The following is a 21079-nucleotide window of genomic DNA, read 5'->3' as shown; positions in this document are numbered from 1 at the left end:
TGCTGATCACTGGCTGCCAGCAGTTTGCCAGATCAAATCTCACCAGGCTCAAGGTTGATTCAGCCTTCCGTCCTTCCAAGGTGGGTAAAATGAGGACCCAGATTTTTAGGGGCAAGAGGCTGACTCTGTAAACCGCTTAGAGAGGTCTATAAAAGCACTGTGAAGCGGTATATAAGTGCTATTGCTATCACTGCTCTCTATGCATTAAGAAAGCAGTCTCAGGATTACATCCCAGCAGCAATTTTTACAGCCGCTCTTAACCTCTGCATCCCTCAGTGGAAAGTCAACTGAAGTTCCATTCTAACTGTATGGGTTTCTGTCCCTGCAGGAGGCCTCCGGGGAGCCACCGTGGTGGATGCTTTGGATACCCTGTACGTCATGGAGCTGCAGGAAGAATTCCAGGAAGCCAAAGATTGGGTGGAGAAGAGCTTTGACTTGAATGTGGTGAGTCAGCCTTTGAATAGGTTTCTCTATTCTCTGGCAGAAAACCTCCTGGTGTATTTTGAACACTGGTGTTTTGACTGGTCCTCCGCCCTGCACCCCACACCCCAAACTGGCACACTGTAAAAACAAGCCGAGAATAGGACAGCGTACAGTTGAGCTGGGAGGTAATAAGGTAAAAGGATTAAAGGGGAAAGGCCTTGATCACCAGATCAGCTAATAATCCAATCAGCGCCTCTATCAGTGGTGGAATTCAAAAATTATTACTACCGGTTCTGTGGGTGTGGCTTGGTGGGTGTGGCTTGGTGGACATGGCAGGGGAAAGATACTACAAAATTTTCATTCCCTCTCCACTCCAGGGGAAGGATACTGCAAAATCCCCATTTCCTTCCAATCAGCTGGGACTCGGGAGGCAGAGAATAGATGGGGGCGGGGCCAGCCAGAGGTGGTATTTACTGGTTCTCTGAACTACTCAAAATTTCTGTTATTGGTTCTCCAGAACTGGTCAGAACCTGCTGAATACCGCCTCTGGCCTGTATCAATATTTTTCAACATTGGCAGCTTTAAGATGGGTGGATTTCGAATCCCAGAATTCCCCAGCCAGCCTGGCTGAGGAATTCTGGGAATTGAAGTCCACCCATCTTAAAGCTGCCAACGTTGAAAAACTCTGGTCTATATCTTTGTAGATCGCCTCCTTCCTCTTTCCATCTTCCCTGTCGGGAATACCTCCGATCAAAAAGATGGATCATTTGAGAACTAAGCAGCTACGGGTATTTGGAGTACAGGCCTTCCAACTGCCAACCAATGTTTTGTAGAGGTGCAGCATCTTCATCACTCCACCATCTTGGCTCTTGAGCTGAGAGAGTCTAGTAGGCCCAAAGTCACTTAGCAAGCTTCCTTGGGTGAGGCTTCCCTTGCTCGGTCTCCTTGTGGCCAAAATGTCTATGCTGTGCCTTTGACTGCTTTTTGGTGCAAAGGAGAACTGATGAAGTCCTTATAGATGACTTTCCAGGTCAGCAGTCACCCACCGGTGGTCTGTGGACCGCTGGTGGCCCATGAGAAAATTATCTGCATTTTTTATATCGCACTAAATCAGGGGTCCTCAAACTACGGCCCCTGAGATGGATACGTGCAATGAATGTTTATGTTGCTGCGAAGAGTCTCCCCCTTCGGGGTCTTTTTGTGCAGGTCGGAGGGGGGCAAATATTCTGACTTGGGCTCTGCTTCGACCTCCTGGTGTGGGGCTTTGTGTGAAGGCTAGAGGGAAGCACCACTGTTGGCGAAGAGACTGAAGACCTTGTTCCAGTGGGACTGCATCATGGCCTGGAACTGGCTGACCATCTCAGCCCACTGAGCCTCCAGGCGCCAGTACCTGGCCTTGCACTCCCGCAGGTCTTCCCTCTGCTTGGAAAGCCTCTGCTCATAATCCTCCGTGAGGTGCTTCTGCTGAGCCTCCTTCTCGGTCAGATCCAACTTGAACTGAGCTGTTTTGCCAACTCTTTCTCATGGTGGCTGCTTAGCTCCAACAACTGCTTCCTATTGGGGCCCTAAGGAGCCCGGCGGGGAGGTGAGGAGTGCCTGGCAGGGGAGGGGCAAGTAATCACATGACCAAATAGCCACACCCAGCCAGCCAGCCATAAGTCAGATCATATTAGTGGTCCGTGGGATTTATATTATGAATTTAGTGGTCACTGAGGTCTGAAAAGTTGGTGACCCCCTGCTCTAGGTAAACATCCTATTTTTTAATTGGGGGGGGCATTACACCAACAACTATAGCTGCATGGTTAGCAATGAAAGTTGGTGAGAATTATACTTACAAACATCTAGAAGAAATGCAGTTTGAAGCAGAGTAGAATTTTTAAAGATGTTTAGAAGTTCCACAAATGGGATTCAACTAGACACAAGTTGTATTACTATCCCATTAGAGTTTAGGAACTTGTCTCTGTACTTGAAGGGACTGTGTTTTTTTATTTGTTTATTTATATTCTTCCCTTATTATTTTTACAAATAACTTAAGGCATTGAACATATCCAGCACACTTCCTCTTCCTATTTTCCCCATACCAACAACCCTGTGAGGTGGGTTGGGCTGAGAGGGAGTGACTAGCCCAAGGTCACCCATCTGGCTTTCATGGCTAAGGTGGGAGTTGAACTCGCGGTCTCTTGATTTCTAGCCTGGTGCCTTAGCTACTAGCCCAGACTGACTTGCATTGTGTTTATTGTTTTGTTCTCCATGAATTTGTTTGTTTCCAGGTTGGTTCTCCCACGGTTTTTATAATGCTCGAAATAGCCCATAAATTGTCAGATCCCTAAAAGTGATGCTGCCATTCAATTGGGAGGAGGGGGGCCTCGGAGTTAAATCACTAGCTGTACCTGTAAAAACTGAGTTTTATAACATTACAACTGGTTTCCTGTCACAGGAAAACTGAAGGTCCCAGCGCCTCTGAAGGGATGTTTATGATGGCCATGTGGGATTTCTTACTTTAATGTCTAACTAGAAATAGCCATGGGAACTTGTGTTTTATTCGACTCTCAGGGCAGAAGAGTTAAGGAAACATCTTCACACTTGTGTATTGGTCGGAATCTGCATTTGGGCAAAGGGGAGGGGTCATTATCAGTTTAATCCCACTTGTATTGCCTAAAGGGTTTCAGATGCTGCTTTGCCTCTAATGGTCTCCATCCTGCTTGATTAAAGGTTCCTTTTGAAATAATCCATTTCAAGAGTCTTTACTTTCTTAAGTTAGGAGAGGAGCCATTACATAAATACTTGGTTCTCTGAATCCCATCCCATGCGCTAGTTCAGGGATGTCAAACTCAAAGCCCGCGGGCTGAATCCGGCCCATAGGGTGCTTAGATCTGGCCCACAGGACCACCCTAGGAACAGAGAAGGACCAGCCCACAGTGCATCTGCCAGTGAAAAACTGAGCTCGGAACGGTCGCATATGGCTCTCCCAAGCTCTGTTTTCGCTGGCAGAGTGCTCAGGCCACCACAGGTGCCCTCGACACAAGTGACGTTGAGCTGGCCAGGCCCACCATAGCCATGCCCAGCTCAGCCTCCCTCCGAGGTGAAACACAACCCCCAATGAAATCGAGCTTGACATCCCTGCTGTAGTTTATCCTGTTTGCTCCATCACTTTGTTTAGCCTCTCGACAGTCCCTCTATTATTTGAGTTTTGTGTTGCTGCAGAAACTGAGGTCCTCCAGGTCCCTGAGTTTAAAACCAGGGGTGGGATTCTACCGGTTCGGACCGGTTCAGGTGAACCGCTAGCTCCGACGATCAGCTGGGCCCTCTCGCCTACCCCTGCGCTATACTGACCTATATCTTCTCAGCTGACTTGCGCAGCAGAGCAGATTGCTGCGCCTCAGCTGTGTTACTCCCCAGAAGTAACACAGAAAGTAAGCATTCTTAAAACTGTGCATGCGCGCAAAGCACGTGATCACCAAAATGGTTGTTAAACTGGCAGGATCCCACCACTGTTTAAACCCATTGTGGACGGGCAGCCCTGCTTACATACCAACAGGGCAGCATTTCTCACGCCAGACTGCCTCTCTGTTTTTGCTGCAAGGCTGTAGGAAAAGCAAAGGAAATTGCCTCTCCCTCTCCCCCCCCCCCCCTGGAAAAGCTTTGTTTTGAAATAGATGACCAACATGGGCTTGCAAATGGGCAGTCGTGCCTCGTAAATTTGGCTCAGTGCTCTGTGTTTGGAATTGGATCAATAGGCCAACAGACAAACTAGAGAAAGGTTATTGATCTGTATTTTCACAAAAGCTCTCCCTTCTGGCCCACAAATCAATCAGCAGCAGCCTTGCGAAGAGCCGTGTCATAGGTTTCACGGCAGAAGAGACTAGATATGGACTGAAGGTTTCTTTTCATCCAGATGAAACAGGACAACTCAGTTAGAAATGAAGCACTTACGGTAGGGGTTCCTCAACCCTGGAAACTTTCAGATGTGTGGACTTCAACTCCCCAAATTCCCCCAACTAGCAAATTCATTTTATTTTTGAAAAGTTTTTTATTTTTTGTTCTCTATATACAATTATAGGTATACATACACATACTTATTATTCCTTTTTTACATTTGTCGTTCTTGTACATTTGTCATTCTATTTACAGAGTTATAATATACCATTTGGGTTGCTTTGTTTATCATTCCTCACCTGTTTTGACACCACTTTCTTTTCCCTTTCTTTTTCCCTTCCCTCCCTCCCTTCCTTCCCTACTTTCTTCCTTCCTCTCTCCTTTCCCTTCCTTCTTCCCTTTCCTCTTCCCTATTCCTCTCTTCTTCTTCCCCTTCCTGTCCTCTCTCCCACTCTCCTTCTCCCTTCCATCTTCCTCACCTCTATCTTCCTTCCCTCCTCTTCCTCTCATATCCTCTCCTCCTCTTCCTTTCTTTTTCTACTGTTGTAGGTGTCTCTTCCAGCTCTTAATTTTTATTTTCTATGGGTGGTATTTTCGCAGACCCAAAAATAGTTGAATATCATTTCTTGCTCCCTTTCCTTCCCAAATCTATCCTGATTATGTTTCCCCCCCTTTGTATCTTACTTTTGAATATATACTTATATATTATTATTATTTTTCTTCCCTTTGCAAATTCATATTTGTTGGGATGGGGCAAGATATTTATCCTAAGGCTCCAACAGCCAACATTTTCCAGATTACAGATTCTGAACCCTCCTTGTCTCTAAATTTCAATACCTATATTTGCCAAGAACTTAGAAAAGGGAGCTTTGAAAATATTGCTAAACCTTGGCAGTTTGAAGATGGATGGGCTTTAATGTCTAAAATTTACCGCCCAGCAAACTGATCGGAGAATTCTGGCAATGAAGTCCACACTATCTGAAAGTTGCCAAGATTAAGAAACAGTGATTAGGATATTTAAAAATATTAAACGTAGGACATTTGAAAAAATACCATGTATGGTGCTCTCTGAGCTTGGTTTTCTTGTAGACTCTTCATTACCAAACTCGGTAACCTCATCGGTGCACTGCAAGTTAATGTTTTCAAAAGTGAACATAGAATTCGAAGTGATGTTACTGATGGCTGCAGCATCCATTCATTAGTTGAGTATAATAGCAGGATACACATATTCCCAAAATGAACTGATGTGCATTGCATGGAATATAAACGCCACACACTGGTTGTGAACAAGGTCAGAAAGAATGCAAGCCCTACTTTCCTGTTACTCCACACCTGGAATAGTGCATTCAGTTTTGGTTGCCATGATGTAAAAAAGATGTGGAGACTCTAGAAAGAGTGCAGAGAAGAGCAACAAAGATGATTAGAGGACTGAAGGCTAAAACATATAAAGAACGGTTGCAGGAATTAGGTATGTCTAGTTTGATGAAAAGAAGGACTAGGGGAGACATAATAGCAGTCTTCCAGTATCTCAGGGGTTGTCATGAAGAACAGGAAGTCAAGCTATTCTCCAAAGCACCAGAAGGCAGGATAAGAAGTAATGGGTGGAAACTAATCAAGGAGAGAAGCAACCTAGAACTAAGAAGAAATTCCCTCACAGTTAGATCAATTAATCAGTGGAACAGCTTGCCTCCAGAAGTTGTGAATGTTCCAACACTTGAAGTGTTTATGAAGATGTTGGATATCCATTTGTCTGGAGTGTTGTAGGGTTTCCTGCCTGAGCAGGGGTTTGGACTAGAAGACCTCTAAGGTCCCTTCCAACTCTGTTCTTTTCATTTTCTTCATTCCTCCTATTATTCTATTCTATTCCATTCTATATTTCCTATATTCTTTTATTCCTATATTCCAATTCCTGTTTTTCTAAAGGGCCCTTTTACGTAGTCCAGAAATACCTCTTCTGTCTGGGGGTGTGGAGGATATTTGTGAATTCACACCTTTTGTAAAAAGCTGGTATTTATTCAGAGGACAAACCTGAATTGGCAGGAAGAAATTTTTGAAAGGGATAGTTTGACCGCAATTGCTTTGACATTTTGCTGCTCCAAGATTTTTATGAGTAAGGGGCTAGTTGGAAAGTTCAGTCCACTGCATCAGTGTTATATATATAAAAAAACGGAAGGGAGGGGATTGCACAAGCTTGTTCCCATTGTCTCCTTTCCATCCAAACTCACTGACGTAAACCGCTCTGGGGGTCTAATTATTATGTCTCCCCCCCCTTTACGTGAATGGATTTGTGAATTCCTCAAAAGCTAAAAGCACAGAGAAAAGACTGTGGAGACAACAAACAGTTGCTCTTACTCTGGCATTTCACTGTTACAAATGCTGAGTGTCTATGTTACTATTGCTGTTAAATTTTTATAAAAAACATTTTATCTGTTGCTGCTCAGGATTGAATGATGCATTTTATGTAATTTTACAATTGATAAGGAATGAGGTGGGGCTGCGGTGGCTCAGTGGGTAAGACGCTGAGCTTTTTGATCAGAAAGGTCAGCAGTTCGGCGGTTCAAATCCCTAGCGCCACATAACGGAGTGAGCTCCCGTTACTTGTCCCAGCTTCTGCCAACCTGGCAGTTGGAAAGCACGTAAAAAATGCAAGTAGAAAAATAGGAACCACCTTTGGTGAGAAGGTAACAGCGTTCTGTGCACCTTCAGCATTTAGTCATGCCGGCTACATGATCACAGAGACTTGACACTGGCTCTTTGTCTTTGAAAAGATACAGAAGGATCTTGACAAACTTGAACATTGGGCACTATCTAATAAAATGAAATTCAATGGTGAAAAGAGTAAGGTTCTACATTTAGGCAACAAAAACAAAATGCACAGGTACAGTATAGGTGGTACCTTGCTCAACAGTAGTAACTGCGAAAGGGATCTTGGAGTCCTAGTGGACAACTATTTAAATATGAGCCAGCAGTGTGCAGCAGCTGCCAAAAAAGCCAACACAGTTCCAGGCTGCATAAACAGAGGGATAGAATCAATAAGTGTTAATACCACTTTATAATGCCTTGGTAAGGCCACACTTGGAATACTGCCTCCAGTTTTGATTGCCACAATGTAAAAAAGATGTGGAGACTCTAGAAAGAGTGCAGAGAAGAGCAACAAAGATGATTAGGGGACTGGAGACTAAAACATATGAAGAACGGTTGCAGGAACTGGGTATGTCTAGTTTAATAGAAAGAAGGACTAGGGGAGACATAATAGCAGTGTTCCAATATCTCGGGGGTTGCCACAAAGAAGAGGGAGTCAAACTATTTTCCAAGGCACCTGAGGGTAGAACAAGAAGCAATGGGTGGAAACTAATCAAGGAGAGAAGCAACTTTGAACTGAGGAGAAATTTCCTGACAGTTAGAACAATTAATCAGTGGAACAACTTGCCTCCAGAAGTTGTGAATGCCCCAACACTGGAAGTCTTTAAGAAAATGTTGGATAGCCATTTGTCTGAAACGGTATAGGGTTTCCTGCCTAGGCAGGGGGTTGGACTAGAAGACCTCCAAGGTCCCTTCCAACTCTGCTATTGTATTGTATTGTATTGAAAAGGAGGTGAGCACCGCCCCCTAGAGTCGAGAACAACTAGCACATATGTGCGAGGGGAACCTTTACCTTAAGGGATGAGATATGAGAAGAGGGTTTTTTTAATTGAAATATTGGAGAGAACCAGCTAGCAGCACCAAAGGCATTCTAGACATTGTCTCCAATGTCTGCAGAAGCTGTCTACAAGAGATAGAGATAGAGGAAAATGTTCGTTTTGGGGGTTAAAATGCAATTTTTTTTTTCCTTCTGGAGGTGGCAGGCTGGAGAAGGTGGTCTGGCTGGCTGGGGAATTAAATTAAATTATTATTTATTTGTCAGTGCACAAATTCTGGAAGTGGAAGTGCACAGGTCTTCAGGGTTCTTTCCATCCATGCCTTGCAAGTGTCTCTGCTAATGATTGTGCAGCGAAGGATATTAAAAATGTGTTTTTATATCTGCTCCTTCAGTTGCACTTACTTATCTTTGCATCCGCATATCCGGCAATGTCCAATCTGAGACCTTCTTATTTTTTTCTTCCAGCAGAATGGCGAAGCTTCCTTATTTGAAGTGAACATCCGCTACGTTGGGGGACTTCTGTCTGCGTATTACCTGACGGGCGAAGAGGTTGGTACCGCTGATCCATTTGTCACATCTGAGTTGCGATATGGATTTCCGCACGGAGAATCTCAGAAAGCCACACCTCTTCCCTTGCCTAAAACCAGCTAAAAATGGTTCCTCTTGATAAATATCAGAGTACCGATGATAGCGGTTAATTAAGTTGGGCATAATTACTTGGCCTGGCTCATCCAGTAGGATTTTCCTCCTGTGGACAATTTCTTCTGGACAGTTCACTGGGTTGGTACATTGGTCTCTGCAGAAATGCCACTGGCCATGGTTTCGGTTTTGTGTTCTGAATGTATTAAGGACTTGAAGCTAGAGAGAAGGAGTTGTGTCCCTCACAAGGGTCACATTAAACACTGCTGTGAACTACCATATTTTTCAGAGTATAAGACGCACCAATATTTTGAAGAGGCAAATTTTAAAAAAAAGGGTTTTGCACTCTGCAGACCTCCCGAAAATGCCCCATTTTTCACAAATCTGGACCCCTTTTTGTCAAAAAAGAGGGCATGAATAGCCTTTAGGAGGCTTTTAGAGTGCTCCTGGGGGGTGCCCCCCCCCAAAAATGAGCAAAAATGGCCTGTTTTTCACAAAATGGACACAAGTAGCTGTTAGGAGGCTTCTACAGTGCTCCTGGGGGGGGGGGAATTGGCAAAAAAACAGCCCGTTTTTTGCTCATTTCTGCCCTCCCGAGCCCCCAGGAGCACTCTACAAGGCTCCTAAAGGCAATGCACGGCCATTTTTGCAAAGGGGGCAGGGTTTCAGGAGGCTAAAAATGTTGTATTCAGTGTATAAGACGGACCCAGATTTTCACCCTCTCTTTTGAGGGAAAAAGGTGCGTCTTATACTCCAAAAAATATGGTATCTTTTATGTTTTTAAAAGTGACAACCACTTTTAGCTCTTCCACCAAACCCCAAAAATCTTGCTTGGCATTAAAGTCACGTGTGATGAGCTCCTAAATTTCATGGACTCGGTCCAAAACATTCTTCATTAACTCAACAAGGGAGAAATGCATCTGTGAAGGCATTAATTGCCATAACCTTCCAGTATTAATTCTTGGAACTGAACTACTACCTAGGCAAGTGTTTCCATAAAACATAGCCACAAGCAGGAATCTCTTTAGTGAGAACTTTTATTATGAAATTTAGGATAGGCAGTAGGCTTAAAGGGGGATTGATGCACTTTTATGCTTTGGTTGTCGATCTGCTTCTGGGTGCAGTTCAAGGTGTCGTTATTATCAGTGGTGGTATTCAAATAATTTAACAACCGGTTCGCTGCCCTAATGACCAGCTGGGTAGGCGTGGCTTGGTGGTCATGTGACTGTGTGGGCGTAGCCAACTCAATGTCACTCACGTCGATGGGCGCTTCGCCTTAGCTTTTACAATGCAATAAGGGTTAACTGGAGAGGCAGTTTCTGTAAGCAGGGCCATAAAGATTAGGCTAGAAACAACACCAGAACGTTTCCTTCCTGCCTTCCTTACAGGATTAGCCCTGTAAAGTGGGAAAAAACAAAAGATTTCTTCCAACAACCGGTTCTCTGAACTGCTTAGAAAGTTACCAGCCGGTTCTCCTGAATAGGTGAGAACGGGTGAATCCCACTACTGGTTATTACCTTCAAAGCCCTTTATAGCATGGGTCCAGGATAGCTGAAGAACCCCCTATAGCAGTGGCTCTTAACTTTTGGGGCACTAGGGACCGGTTCCAGGGAGAAAGGTTTTTCCATGGATCAGAGGGGGGGGCGTGGTTTCACATGCTGCCTGCATCCCGTGGATAGGGTTCTACTTGTTTGCACGGCACGGTTTCTGGCATGCCGTGACCCAGTGCTGATCCATGGACTGGGGGTTGGGAGCCCTTGCCCTATAGCAGGAGTGTCAAACGCAAGACCTGCAGGCCAGATCCAGCATGCGGGGTGCTTAGATATGCTTAGATCTGGCCTGTGGAGCCACCCTGGAAATAGCAACGCTTTTTTACTGGCAGAGGGTTGCAGGAGGCTATCGCAGCAGAAAAAGGAGCTCAGGAGCCCATTTTCGCTAGCAGAATGCTTGGGCTGCCAAAGGTGCCCCTAACATGAGTGACGTCAAGTTGGCCATGCCTCCTCATCACACACCACATGCCCCCCTGACATCAAACACAACCCTGATGCAGTCCTCAATGAAATCGAGTTTGATACCCCTGCCCTATAGGAATGGCCCACCCCATTTGTGCTGGAAGAAGGTACCTACTGAGGATCTCATCAGCCAAGTAATTTTGGCTGGTGGGATCCAGGAATCGACCACGGCTTTCTGCCATGGCTCCCACCTTTTGGAATATCTTACCTTCAGAGGTAAGATCCGTCCCCCGCTCTCTTTTAGTCTTCAGGAGAAGCCTTAAAACCAGGCTGTGGGGTTTGGAAGGAGAACCCTGTTTCGTCCGAGGTGACACAGTGGTTAGAGTGCAGTACTGCAGGTTACTTCAGCTGACTGCTAGTTGCAGTTCAGCAGTTCAAATCTCACTAGGCTCAAGGTTGACTCAGCCTTCCATCCTTTCGAGGTGGGTAAAACGAGGACCCAGATTGTTGGGGGCAAGAGCCTGACTCACTTAGAGAGGGCTGTAAAAGAACTATGAAGTGGTATATAAATCTAAGTGCTATTGCTTCCTTCCTTCCTTCCCTCCATCCCAGCAGTTAGAATGCAGTATTTCAGGCTGCTCACTGCCAGTAGTTCGATTCTGGCTGGCTCAAGGTTGACTCAACCCTCCATCCTTCCGAGATCAATAAAATGAGGACCCAGATAGTTGGGGGCAATAGGCTGACTCTGTAAACCACTTAGAGAGGACTGTAAAGGCACTGTGAAGCGGTATATAAGTGCTATTGCTATTGCTATCCTTCAAAGAATATTCTTCCATTGGAGCAAATGGTCTCAGAGGTGACCTTGCTTCCCAGGCTGATGACTGGAACCGAAATGAACTTTGCAGCATGATATAATACCGCAGCAGTAGAGTTCCTGCTTATTTTTCCATTGTTCCACGGTACACACTGAGACTGATTGCACTATATATTTTTGATGGCATAGAAAGGTTGCACAAAAAATTTCTAGGACAGAAACTGGAGCAAAGCAGTAGTTTGGCCTCCTGCTGTGGCTTTGCATATAGAACAAGGGAGCTGCATGGCTCCAATGACAGATTGTAAGACCCTTGCAGTGCAAAAGTGTTATATGGTCAGCTTTTTGTCTTTTGAAAGGAACAGTGAAGCACAGCAAGTTGTGACGCCTATTTTTTTTCTTCCCAAAACTGGATTTATTTATTTTTTTTACTTAATTCTTACAAGTTAGCTTTGCTACTGTGGCCTTGGCAATGCTGCTTTCCTCATTTAGACAAAAGCTTTGGATCCTGCACGATGTCTCTGTAAATCACTTCACGTTCTTCCCTTTATAACAAGTAAACTCTTGATTAATATATCTGCAGAAGGATGCGGCTGTTTCTCGCTTTTCAGCAAGTTCAGTTCCCGTAGCGACTGAAGCAAAGGGGGAATAGGAGAAGAAGATGTCTCCGTTCTCAAGCTTTCAAAAAAGACTTCAGCAACTGACTAGATCAGGGAATTGTTCTAAAGCTTTACAGGCAGTCTTTAACCTATGACCATATTTTAGCCCTGAATTATAGTTGTTAAGTCATGGTGGTTGTTATCACAGCGCACCAGACAGAGAGGAAGAAGGGGTGTGTGAAAAGCTGATGGAGATACTTACTTCTCTGTCCCCACTCAAAACTGTTTTCAGTCCTGGCCAATGTCTTAATTCATGATGGTGTCAAAAACAACATTGATTTTGATGCCTTTTAGTGGTGCAGTGGCTAAGGGGCTGAGGTGGTTGATCAGAAAGGTTGGCAGTTTCGGCAGTTCGAATCCCTAGCGCTGCGTAACAAAGTGAGCTCCCTTTACTCGTCCCATCTTCTGCCAACCTAGCAGTTCAAAAGCACATAGAAAATGCAAGTAGAAAAATAGGAAGCAGCTTTGGTGGGAAGATAAAACAGCGTTCCATTCGCCATCGGCATTTAGTCATGTTGGCCACATGACCACAGAGACGTCTTCAGACAGCGCTGGCTCTTTGGCTTTCAAACGGAGATGCGCACCACCTCCTAGAGCCGGAAACGACTAGCACGCATGTGCGAGGGAACCTTTACCATTACCTTAGTGGAGCTTAGAGGTGGAGGAGAACTTTCTTGAGAGCTGAATGCATTCAGAAAGAGACATCATTGTTGGGGTTCACGCCCATTGTTGTCTCCCTCCCCCTCCCCTACAACCTTCCCTAATATATTGTCTGCCAGATATAGAATCGTAAAATTGTAGAGTTGGAAAGAATGTCAGGGGTCATCTAACCAAGTGTTTTCCAAACAAGGCAACTTTAAGGTGTGTGGACTTCAACTCCCATGCTGACTGGGGAATTCTGGAAGTTGAAGTCCACATATCTTCCAGGTGACAAGGTTGAGGAACACTGACTTATTTTTCTGACTTATTTTTCTTTCTATGTACTGGCACCTGAGGGGGCTTTCCAGGCACTCCAGTGGAGTGTTTTTCTCATCACCCACAAAATCAGAGGGGCTTTTCCAAGCTGTGGACCTGTTAATTTTTTTAAATCCTGACCTGCAAAGCGATGGCTGTGGTATTTTATTTGTAGATCAAATCCCACCCTTAGAGAAGTTGCTATGGATATGTTCTGACCTAGGCTTCTCCAAAAAGTACGAGGCAGATTCCTGGTCCTGACAAAACCCCTTTTATTAAACGAATGTGAATTCCTCTCATTCACATTCAGCAAAGGCCCAGTCGTTGGCAAGCAGTCTTTCAAAGGAATATTTATGACCACAGACCTTATCTATTTTGGAAAGCTGCCATGTAAATATTTTCCAAACGCAGTGCTGTTCAAGGAAAGACACAGAGTCCCTGAGATTCACAGACAGATCTTCACACTCCTGAAATGAATGAACGAATGAATTGTTTCCTGTAAAATCCCACTCCTCTTTTATTTCCTATGGGAGGGACCATTCACTGTCCACCTGTGGCTTTACTCCCAAGTCGACCCTGATTTCTTAGCTGTTCTTTTCTTCAGGCAGCTCTGTGCATGCGCACACTGGGAACAGACTCCAGCTGTTCCTCTGCCTCAACACTGTCTAGCTCCGAAGGTAGCTGATAACTGCCAGATGGCCTTGACCCCACCTCAGCCTCTGATGCAGAGCCCTCATCCGAGCCTTCCTCAGCCTCCAGGACTGGCCCTTGTTCCTCCCCAAACTCCTCACTGTCCGACTCTGCTGCCAGCTGTGCTGGCCAACACAGGATACACTTGCCTGTGTTTGATTGAAGTTTATTGTTTCCCCCTTAAGCTCTATCAAGTTCTTGCAGATCCCTTGGGGTTCCTCAGAAAAGGTGGAAAAAACCCAAGTCACCCTTTTCACTGGAGCTTCCAAGGATTGAATCCAAGATTTTCCATGTGCAATATATGCACTTCATCCTAGCTATCGAGGGCCTTCTATTTTTTCCTTAAGTTCAAAAGGCTGAATTTTTCTTGTCTGAGTTAATTTCCAGTCTGGGTTTTTTATCTTTAATACGAGTGTTTGTGTAATTGCTGAATTGGCACATACAATTGCTTGAATAGTTCACAATAGGCGTCTACTGAATAGCAGTCCTTGAAAAACGAAATGAAAGAAGATTCATTTCCTTTCTTATGACGCCTTTAGTTTCAGTTTGTAAGGGGAAATAATGTTGAAATAGTAAAATAGATAGAATCTTATTAATTGAAACAATATTGTTTTAACGGAACAGGGACAGCAAACTGCACTGATAAAATCGAGATTTTTAAGACCTTTTAAAACAGACCAGGCATCAAAGTTTCTAGTGCCTGTTAAAGATCACCCCCACTTACACACCCTACTCCTTGGTGGGACGATCCAGAAGCCACCATCCAAAGCCATTACTACACCTCAATCTTGGAGAGATGGCACAGAATTAAGATTTGTGTGTTTTCTACAGCGGAAATCGTGAGATGGGTCCTCATCTATTTTTATCTCATCTGTTTTCATGATTTTATTGTTGTTATTATTTGGCCACCTGTGCTCTAGTTGTCAACAGGAGCTAAACTGCATTCACACTGAGAAAAGATGCTCACAGCTGTTGCATCCAAATATTGCCCATTCATTCAGTCTGGGCAGAAGAACATTTCTCTGGAAGTAGCACTAGTGCTTAGCAATAGCATTTAGATAGCCCCATAATACTTCACATCACTCTCTTAAGTAGTTTACAGAGTCAGCCTATTGCCCTCAACAGTCTGGGTCCTCATTTTATTGACCTCGGAAGGATGCAAGGTAGAGTCAGTCTTGAGCCCCATTACGAACTCCAGGCTGTGGGCACAGATTGCCTGCAATGCTGCATTCTAACCAGGGATTGGATTCAGTCAGTTCGGATCGGTTTGAGTGAACCTGTAGCTCCGACGATCAGGTCGGTCCGCTCGCCCACCCTTGCGCTTTGCTTACCTATTTCCTCTCAGCTGATTATCGCAGCAGAATGGATTGGCGCACATCAGCTGTGTTACTCCCCAAGAAGTAACGTGGAAGGTAGGTTTTGGTAAAATTGCGCACGCGCGCATAGTGTGCATCAGGCGCACACGAAACACACACACACACAAAACATGTGATCACCGAACCGGTTGTTAAACTGGCAGGATCCCACCACTGATTCTAACCACTGCACCACCAAGGCTCCTGGTGTACCAGGAAGTCCTTCCATGTGGCTGAACACATGGAGATTTATGTTAAGAAACCCAGCTCCCATTTATTACAGTATCTGCTTCCTCACTTCCTCCTCTTTCTTTCTTCCAACAGGTCTTCAAGAGCAAAGCTCTAGAACTTGGGGAGAAGCTTCTCCCGGCCTTTAACACACCGACCGGAATCCCACGAGGAGTCATCAACCTGGGCAGGCAAGGAACAGTCATGTGTTGTTGCTAACAAATAGAGAATAAGAGGAGAAACCTTCCTGGATTTAACCCCAATCGAACCCAAAGCTTCTGTCGTTAATGAGACATTTGTTATAAGTGAATTTTGCCCACAGTTGTTAAGTGAATCGCTGCAGCTGTTAAGATGGTTGTGAAGCAACTCTGGCTTCCCCATAGGCTTTGCTTGTCAAAAACTGACCACATGATCCTGGCAGCTGTCATAAATATGAGTCAGTTGCCAAGGGTCTCAATTTTGATCACATGACCATAGGGTGTTGCGATGGTGGTAAGTATGAAAAACAATCATAAGTCACCTTTTTCCGTGCCATTGTAACTCCGAATGGCCATTTAATGAATTGTTATAAGTCGGGGACTATCTGTAATGTTTTCAACAGGAGCCAGGTCAATGCTGTCAGAAAGCAAATATGGACAGCTTTCAGTTTCTCCCACAACCTGGCACTTTCTATCTATATGGAGGCTGAGATTTCTGGGTATTTTAGGCTACCAGTGACTTATTAGCCCAGCCTAATTTGGAGAATTTTCCTGTAATTCTTGCAGTGGGATTCTCATTGCCTTAAATCAATGTTTCTCAAACTTGGAGATTTTAAGATAGATGGACTTCAACTCCCAGAATACCCTAACCAGCTCTAGGGAATTCTGGGATTTGAAATCCACCTCTCTTAAAGTCTTCAAGGTTGAGAAACGTTGATCTGAAGCCATACTGGCCAGGGAATTCTGGGAGTTGAAGTCCACATATCAAAGTCTCCAAGATTGAGAAACATTGATCTGAGGCAATACTGGCTAGGGAATTCTGGGAGTTGAAGTCCACATATCAAAGTCTCCAAGGTTGAGAAAATTACCTTGGATCCTGAAGTTGAACTTCTCCCCAAATCATAGCTTTTTTTCCTGTTCATAGGGCAGAGCTTCCTCCCAATCTGACTGTGTTCCCAGGTGTTAATAGAAACCAGAATGACTCAGACCAACCTTCTTCCCCTAGTTACTTGAACTGACACTTTTTCAGATCTAGCTTCTGTCATCCCAAATTGACTAGAGCTATTCTGGCTGATAATTGGAACTTGAAACCAATACAGTGGAAACTGCCAGGCTGGAGAAAGATTGGCCTGAACTGAAACCAAAGTTGGCATAGTTGACTAATTTCTGAATTTCCCTCGGAGGGAATCGAAAAGCATTTTCTGCTTCAACGTGCTTGTTCTCTGCAGTCATAACCCCTCTCGGCCCTTTTGTTTTCATAATCACAGGTTCCCAGCTGTTCTCTTGGTTTCAGCTTACTCGGGGCATCTCTGTGTTGGTTGGGTGGTAGGAATTTGAAAAGTCCTTGCCTGAGATTTTGGGGTGCCCTCAGCTGAGAGAAAGAGGTGAATTAAAAAGAACTGGTGATTTTGTGAACCCCAGTCCTGTATTATTATTATTTTTTGCCATCCTTTCATCCTGCTGCATTTCTGCAATATCTCTGGTCTGACTTTTACAATTTTTACAATGTTGAGTTTAGTTCAGCATGTTCCTCTGTACAAAATCTAATTTTTGCTCTTTGAATTGTCAGCCTGAATCCTAGAGTAATTCATCTTTGCCTTGAATGTCATTCTTGGTGAGCGTTCTTAAGGCAGTTAGAATATCACTCCAGACCAGGTGTTCTCGGACTCAACAACTGCCTGGAGAACATTGAGAATTAAAGCCCACTTATTTTAAAACTGAAGTTTTTGTTAATTTGTTGCTCTAGATCAGAGCTCCCCAACCCCCAGTACTGGTCCATGGCTTACAGGAACAAGCAAGCAAAGCCCCATCCATGCACATGCAGAACCATGAAACCACACCCGCACCTGGTCCATGGAAATACTGCTCTCCACGGAACCGGTCCATGGCACCCACAAGATTGGAGGCCACTGCTCTAGACTTTCCAATTTTTTCAATAATTTGGCTGAATATAGTCCTCCCTCCCTCCTTTCCTCCCATCTTTTCCCCTTCCTTCTTCCCTTCCTCCCTCCCATCTCTTTCCCTCCCTCCTATCTTTTTCCCTCCATCCCTTCCATCTCTTTCCCTCCCTCCCATTTTTTTTCCTTCCTCCCTCCCATCTCTTTCCTTCCCTCCCTCGCATCTCTTTGCCTCCCTCTTCATATCTCTCTCCTTCCCTCTCTCCTCCCCATCTCTTTCCCTCTGTTCCTCCCTCCCATTTCTTTCACTTCCTCCCTCCCATCTCTTTCTCTCCCTCCCTTCCATATCTTTCCTTCCCTCCCATCTTTTTCTCTCCCTCCCAACTCTTTCCCTCCTTCCCTCTCTCCCTCCCATCTCTTTCCCTCACTCCCTCTCTCCCATCTCCCTTCCCTCCTTCCTTCCTTCCTTCCTTCCTTCCTTCCTTCCTTCCTTCCTTCCCCTGAGACAAGGAGCTGCGGATTGCTCACCACTGAACCATATATCCCCAAACCAGGGAACCTGGCTAGCATTGAAATACTTGGAGGCCTCCAGAAGAACAACGTGCCTTGATTAGGAAGTGCAGAAGCTGTGTGAATGCCAAAGGCTCGTGCAAGGGGCTCCTAATCCAGAGGGACATAAGGGGGACATTCAGCAAAATGGGGGGATTTTGAGGATCAAAAGTCTGGCTAGGAAGGGAATTGGCCCAGGTTGTCCAGCTATTACGCTGAGAGATATAAACAGGCCAAGAAGAATCTCTTTTTCTCCCCTTTTCAGTTTTCTATAATTTAGAAGAATAACTTGGACCCCTAAACCAAGCGAGATTTATGACACAAGAAATTTCTTATGATTTCAGCCTATTAATCTTATTTTGCTGAGCCGTACCGAAAATGTATTGCTAAGCAACCACCATTTTAAGTAACTAAAATGACATAAATTTTTAAGAAACGATACCAAGGTGTTGAGGTTAGCATTTGTATGTATAACTTTTAAGTTCATATTTTTTTGAGGGTGGGGAATAATTCTCCAGGAAGCCAAGTCAAGGACTTGCGTTTACCTTCCTGCTTAAAGTTGAGATTAGAACCACGAGGAGAGGCCAGTGGAGAGAAGAAAGGGCAATTGGTTTGAGAACACCAGAAGGAAGAAAAGCCATTTTAAATTTAACCCTCCATCCTCATTCATTTGAAAACGAACAGTCTGGTTTGCTGTGAGAATAATCTATATTAAAGTTAACCTGCGAGAAGCACTTATTGGTATCATTGCTCTGAGTGGTGCCATTTACCAATGAGTGGGACGATCAGAGTATCCAGGTAAGGAAGAAACACCACTGGAGATAAAAGATGGATTGTCAGCATCTCTTAGGATAGGGTGTCAAACTCATGTCATCACAGTGGCATCACGTGATTATTGAGACTTTTTTCCCCTTTGTTAAACCCAGCCTGGGCGTAGTCAGTGTGTGACGCATGGGACAGGAGTTTGAGAGCCCTGCCTTAGGACAAGGGTCTCCAAACTTGGCAATTTTAGGCAATTTTAGTGGTAGGGTTCAAAAAAATTTACTGCCAGTTCTGTGGGTGTGGCTTGGGCCTGGTACAGCTTGGTGGGCGTGGAAGGGGATGGATACTGCAAAATCCCCATTCGCTCCCCACTCCTGGGAGGAGGATACTGCAAAATCCCCATTCCCTCCTCACTCCTGGGAGAAGGATACTGCAATATCCTCATTCGCTCTCCACTCCTGGGAGGAGGATACTGCAAAATCCCCATTCCCTCCCCACCCCACTAACCTGCTTTCCACCTCTGTTCTCCTGTGCAGAGCAGCAAAAGAAAACCCAACCCGATCAGCTGGGACTCAGGAGGCAGTGAATAGATCATGGGTGGGGCCAGTGAGAGTTGGAATTTGCCCGTTCTCCAAACTACTTAAAATTTCCACTACCGGTTTTCCAGAACCGGTCAGATCCAGCTGAATACCACCTCTGACTGTAGGACTTGTGGACTTCAACTCCCAGAAATCCCCAGTCAGTTGAAATCCACAAATCTTAAAGTTGCCAAGTTTGGATAATACCTATGGCTTTTTATGTTGCCCACCAGAACTTGAGGTAGTGAGGAAAGGATTGGAGTAAGAGCAAGGAGAACCAGTTTCTACTTCCCCTTCAGCCATGGAAGCAACCTAGGTGGTTTTGGGCTTACCACTCTTTCTCAGCGTGATGGAATGTAGTAGGTTGGATCCCCAGAAGGGAGGGGCTGCATTCCAGAGGAGCAGGAGACAATTCAGTCCAGATACTCTGTGTGAGAGAAAGAGGGTGAGGATAACCCCTCTCTAATAGTTCCCAGAGTATATGTTTAATGTAGGCAGAAGGCTGCTTTGGTTTGACAAGGTTGATGTCTGGTCCCAAAATCCAGAAAGGCACACAATAATTCAAATGGATTTCTTTATTTTTCCACATCTATAGGCAGAACGTTGCAAAACACTCTTATTATCTGGAACTACAGGTAGTCCTTAACTTACGACCACAATTGTGCCCCAAATTTCTGTTGTTGAGTGACATATTTGCTAAGTGAATTTTGCCCCATTTTATGACCTTTCTTGCCCTCATTTGTTAAGTGAATCACTGCAGTTAAGTTAGTAACCTGGCTGTTAAGTGAATCAGGATTTCCCATTGAATTGGCTTGTCAGAAGGTCGCAAAAGGGGATCGCATGATCTTAGGACAGACCAACGGTCATAAATAGGAACATTTGCCAAAAAAAATCTGAATTTTGATCACGTGTTCATGGGAATGCTGGAAAAGTCATAAGTGTGAATAATGGTCATAAGTCACTTTTTAATGCCATTGTAACTTTGAATGGTCATTAAATGAACCTTTGTAAGTTGAGGACTGACTGTAATGGGCAGGCTCCATTACAGTCATAACTTGAGGACTACCTGCATAAACATAATCGGCTTTCTCCTAGATTGGTCCAAAGTCTAGTATGTTGTCTCCAGCCAGGTTCTTAGGACAACAGTGATGGTGAGCAGCAAGCTATTTGTCCCCCAATAGCTGATCTTCAGGTTGCCTCAACAGCATCCTCATAGCTGTTGGCAAACCGGCTCAATATTATTATTTTTTATCTTCTCTCAAAACCACTTGTAATTTAGCTCCCTGAGATGGCTAGGTTTAAGGGAGATCTGTGGTGGATTTGCCCCACAATCCCTTGTTGGAGATAGATGGGATTCACCTAAAAGCATTAAACTGCACTGAAACCCCCCATCTTATTGAACGGGGCTCCTCAATGCTGCAAGTTTTTATTTTAAAAAAGTTAAAAGTGTTGGTCCTTTCTGGCATCCATTGCACCAACCTCTTAGCGCCATCTGCTGCCTCCCTTCTAATTCCTCCTTTCAGATAATCACAGCCATGATCACTGTCTTTTTGGGGAAAAGAAGCCTTCCCCACAATCTGCCTCCCATGCTAATCAAGAGTTATTAGGATCAGCTCTTCTTCCGGTTTTTGAAATGGCAGTCATTGAACTTCTCTCAAGCCGGCAATTACGGGGGCTATTTTCAACCCCATCCTAAAAATAAAGGCTGCTCCGCAGAGGTTGAGATGATCTTAATAGACTGTAATCAAGATGGTTGTGTTGGCTGATTGGAGAAGATGAGTAAGGAAGCAAAAGTCCGGGAAAGTTCCTACGATTGCTATGCTTTTTTCTTCTTCTTAGCTCTCTGTAAATTTCCTACAATTTAACCA

General features: G+C 44.6%; 1 protein-coding gene across 2 annotated transcripts in view; it reads left to right on the top strand.

The window, feature by feature from the left end:
* The first annotated feature begins 311 nt into the window (after positions 1–311).
* The window catches only part of MAN1C1 (mannosidase alpha class 1C member 1), a 47549-nt gene continuing 26781 nt past the window's right edge, over positions 312–21079 (top strand). Inside the window, exons 1-3 of one of the 2 annotated variants that reach the window (XM_032227795.1) lie at positions 312–444; positions 8408–8488; positions 15324–15418. In XM_032227795.1, coding sequence (XP_032083686.1) covers positions 379–444; positions 8408–8488; positions 15324–15418 — 242 coding nt within the window. In that variant the 5' untranslated portion in view covers positions 312–378. Of the gene's footprint in view, positions 445–8404; positions 8489–15323; positions 15419–21079 lie in introns of both variants that reach the window. The other variant, XM_032227794.1, reaches the window with a different exon arrangement.

Source organism: Thamnophis elegans, chromosome 12 (genome assembly GCF_009769535.1).
Source record: "Thamnophis elegans isolate rThaEle1 chromosome 12, rThaEle1.pri, whole genome shotgun sequence".
Taxonomy (NCBI): Eukaryota; Metazoa; Chordata; class Lepidosauria; order Squamata; family Colubridae; genus Thamnophis; species Thamnophis elegans.
The sequence above is the reverse complement of the archived record's forward strand: the minus strand, read 5'-3'. Positions and strand labels throughout refer to the sequence as shown.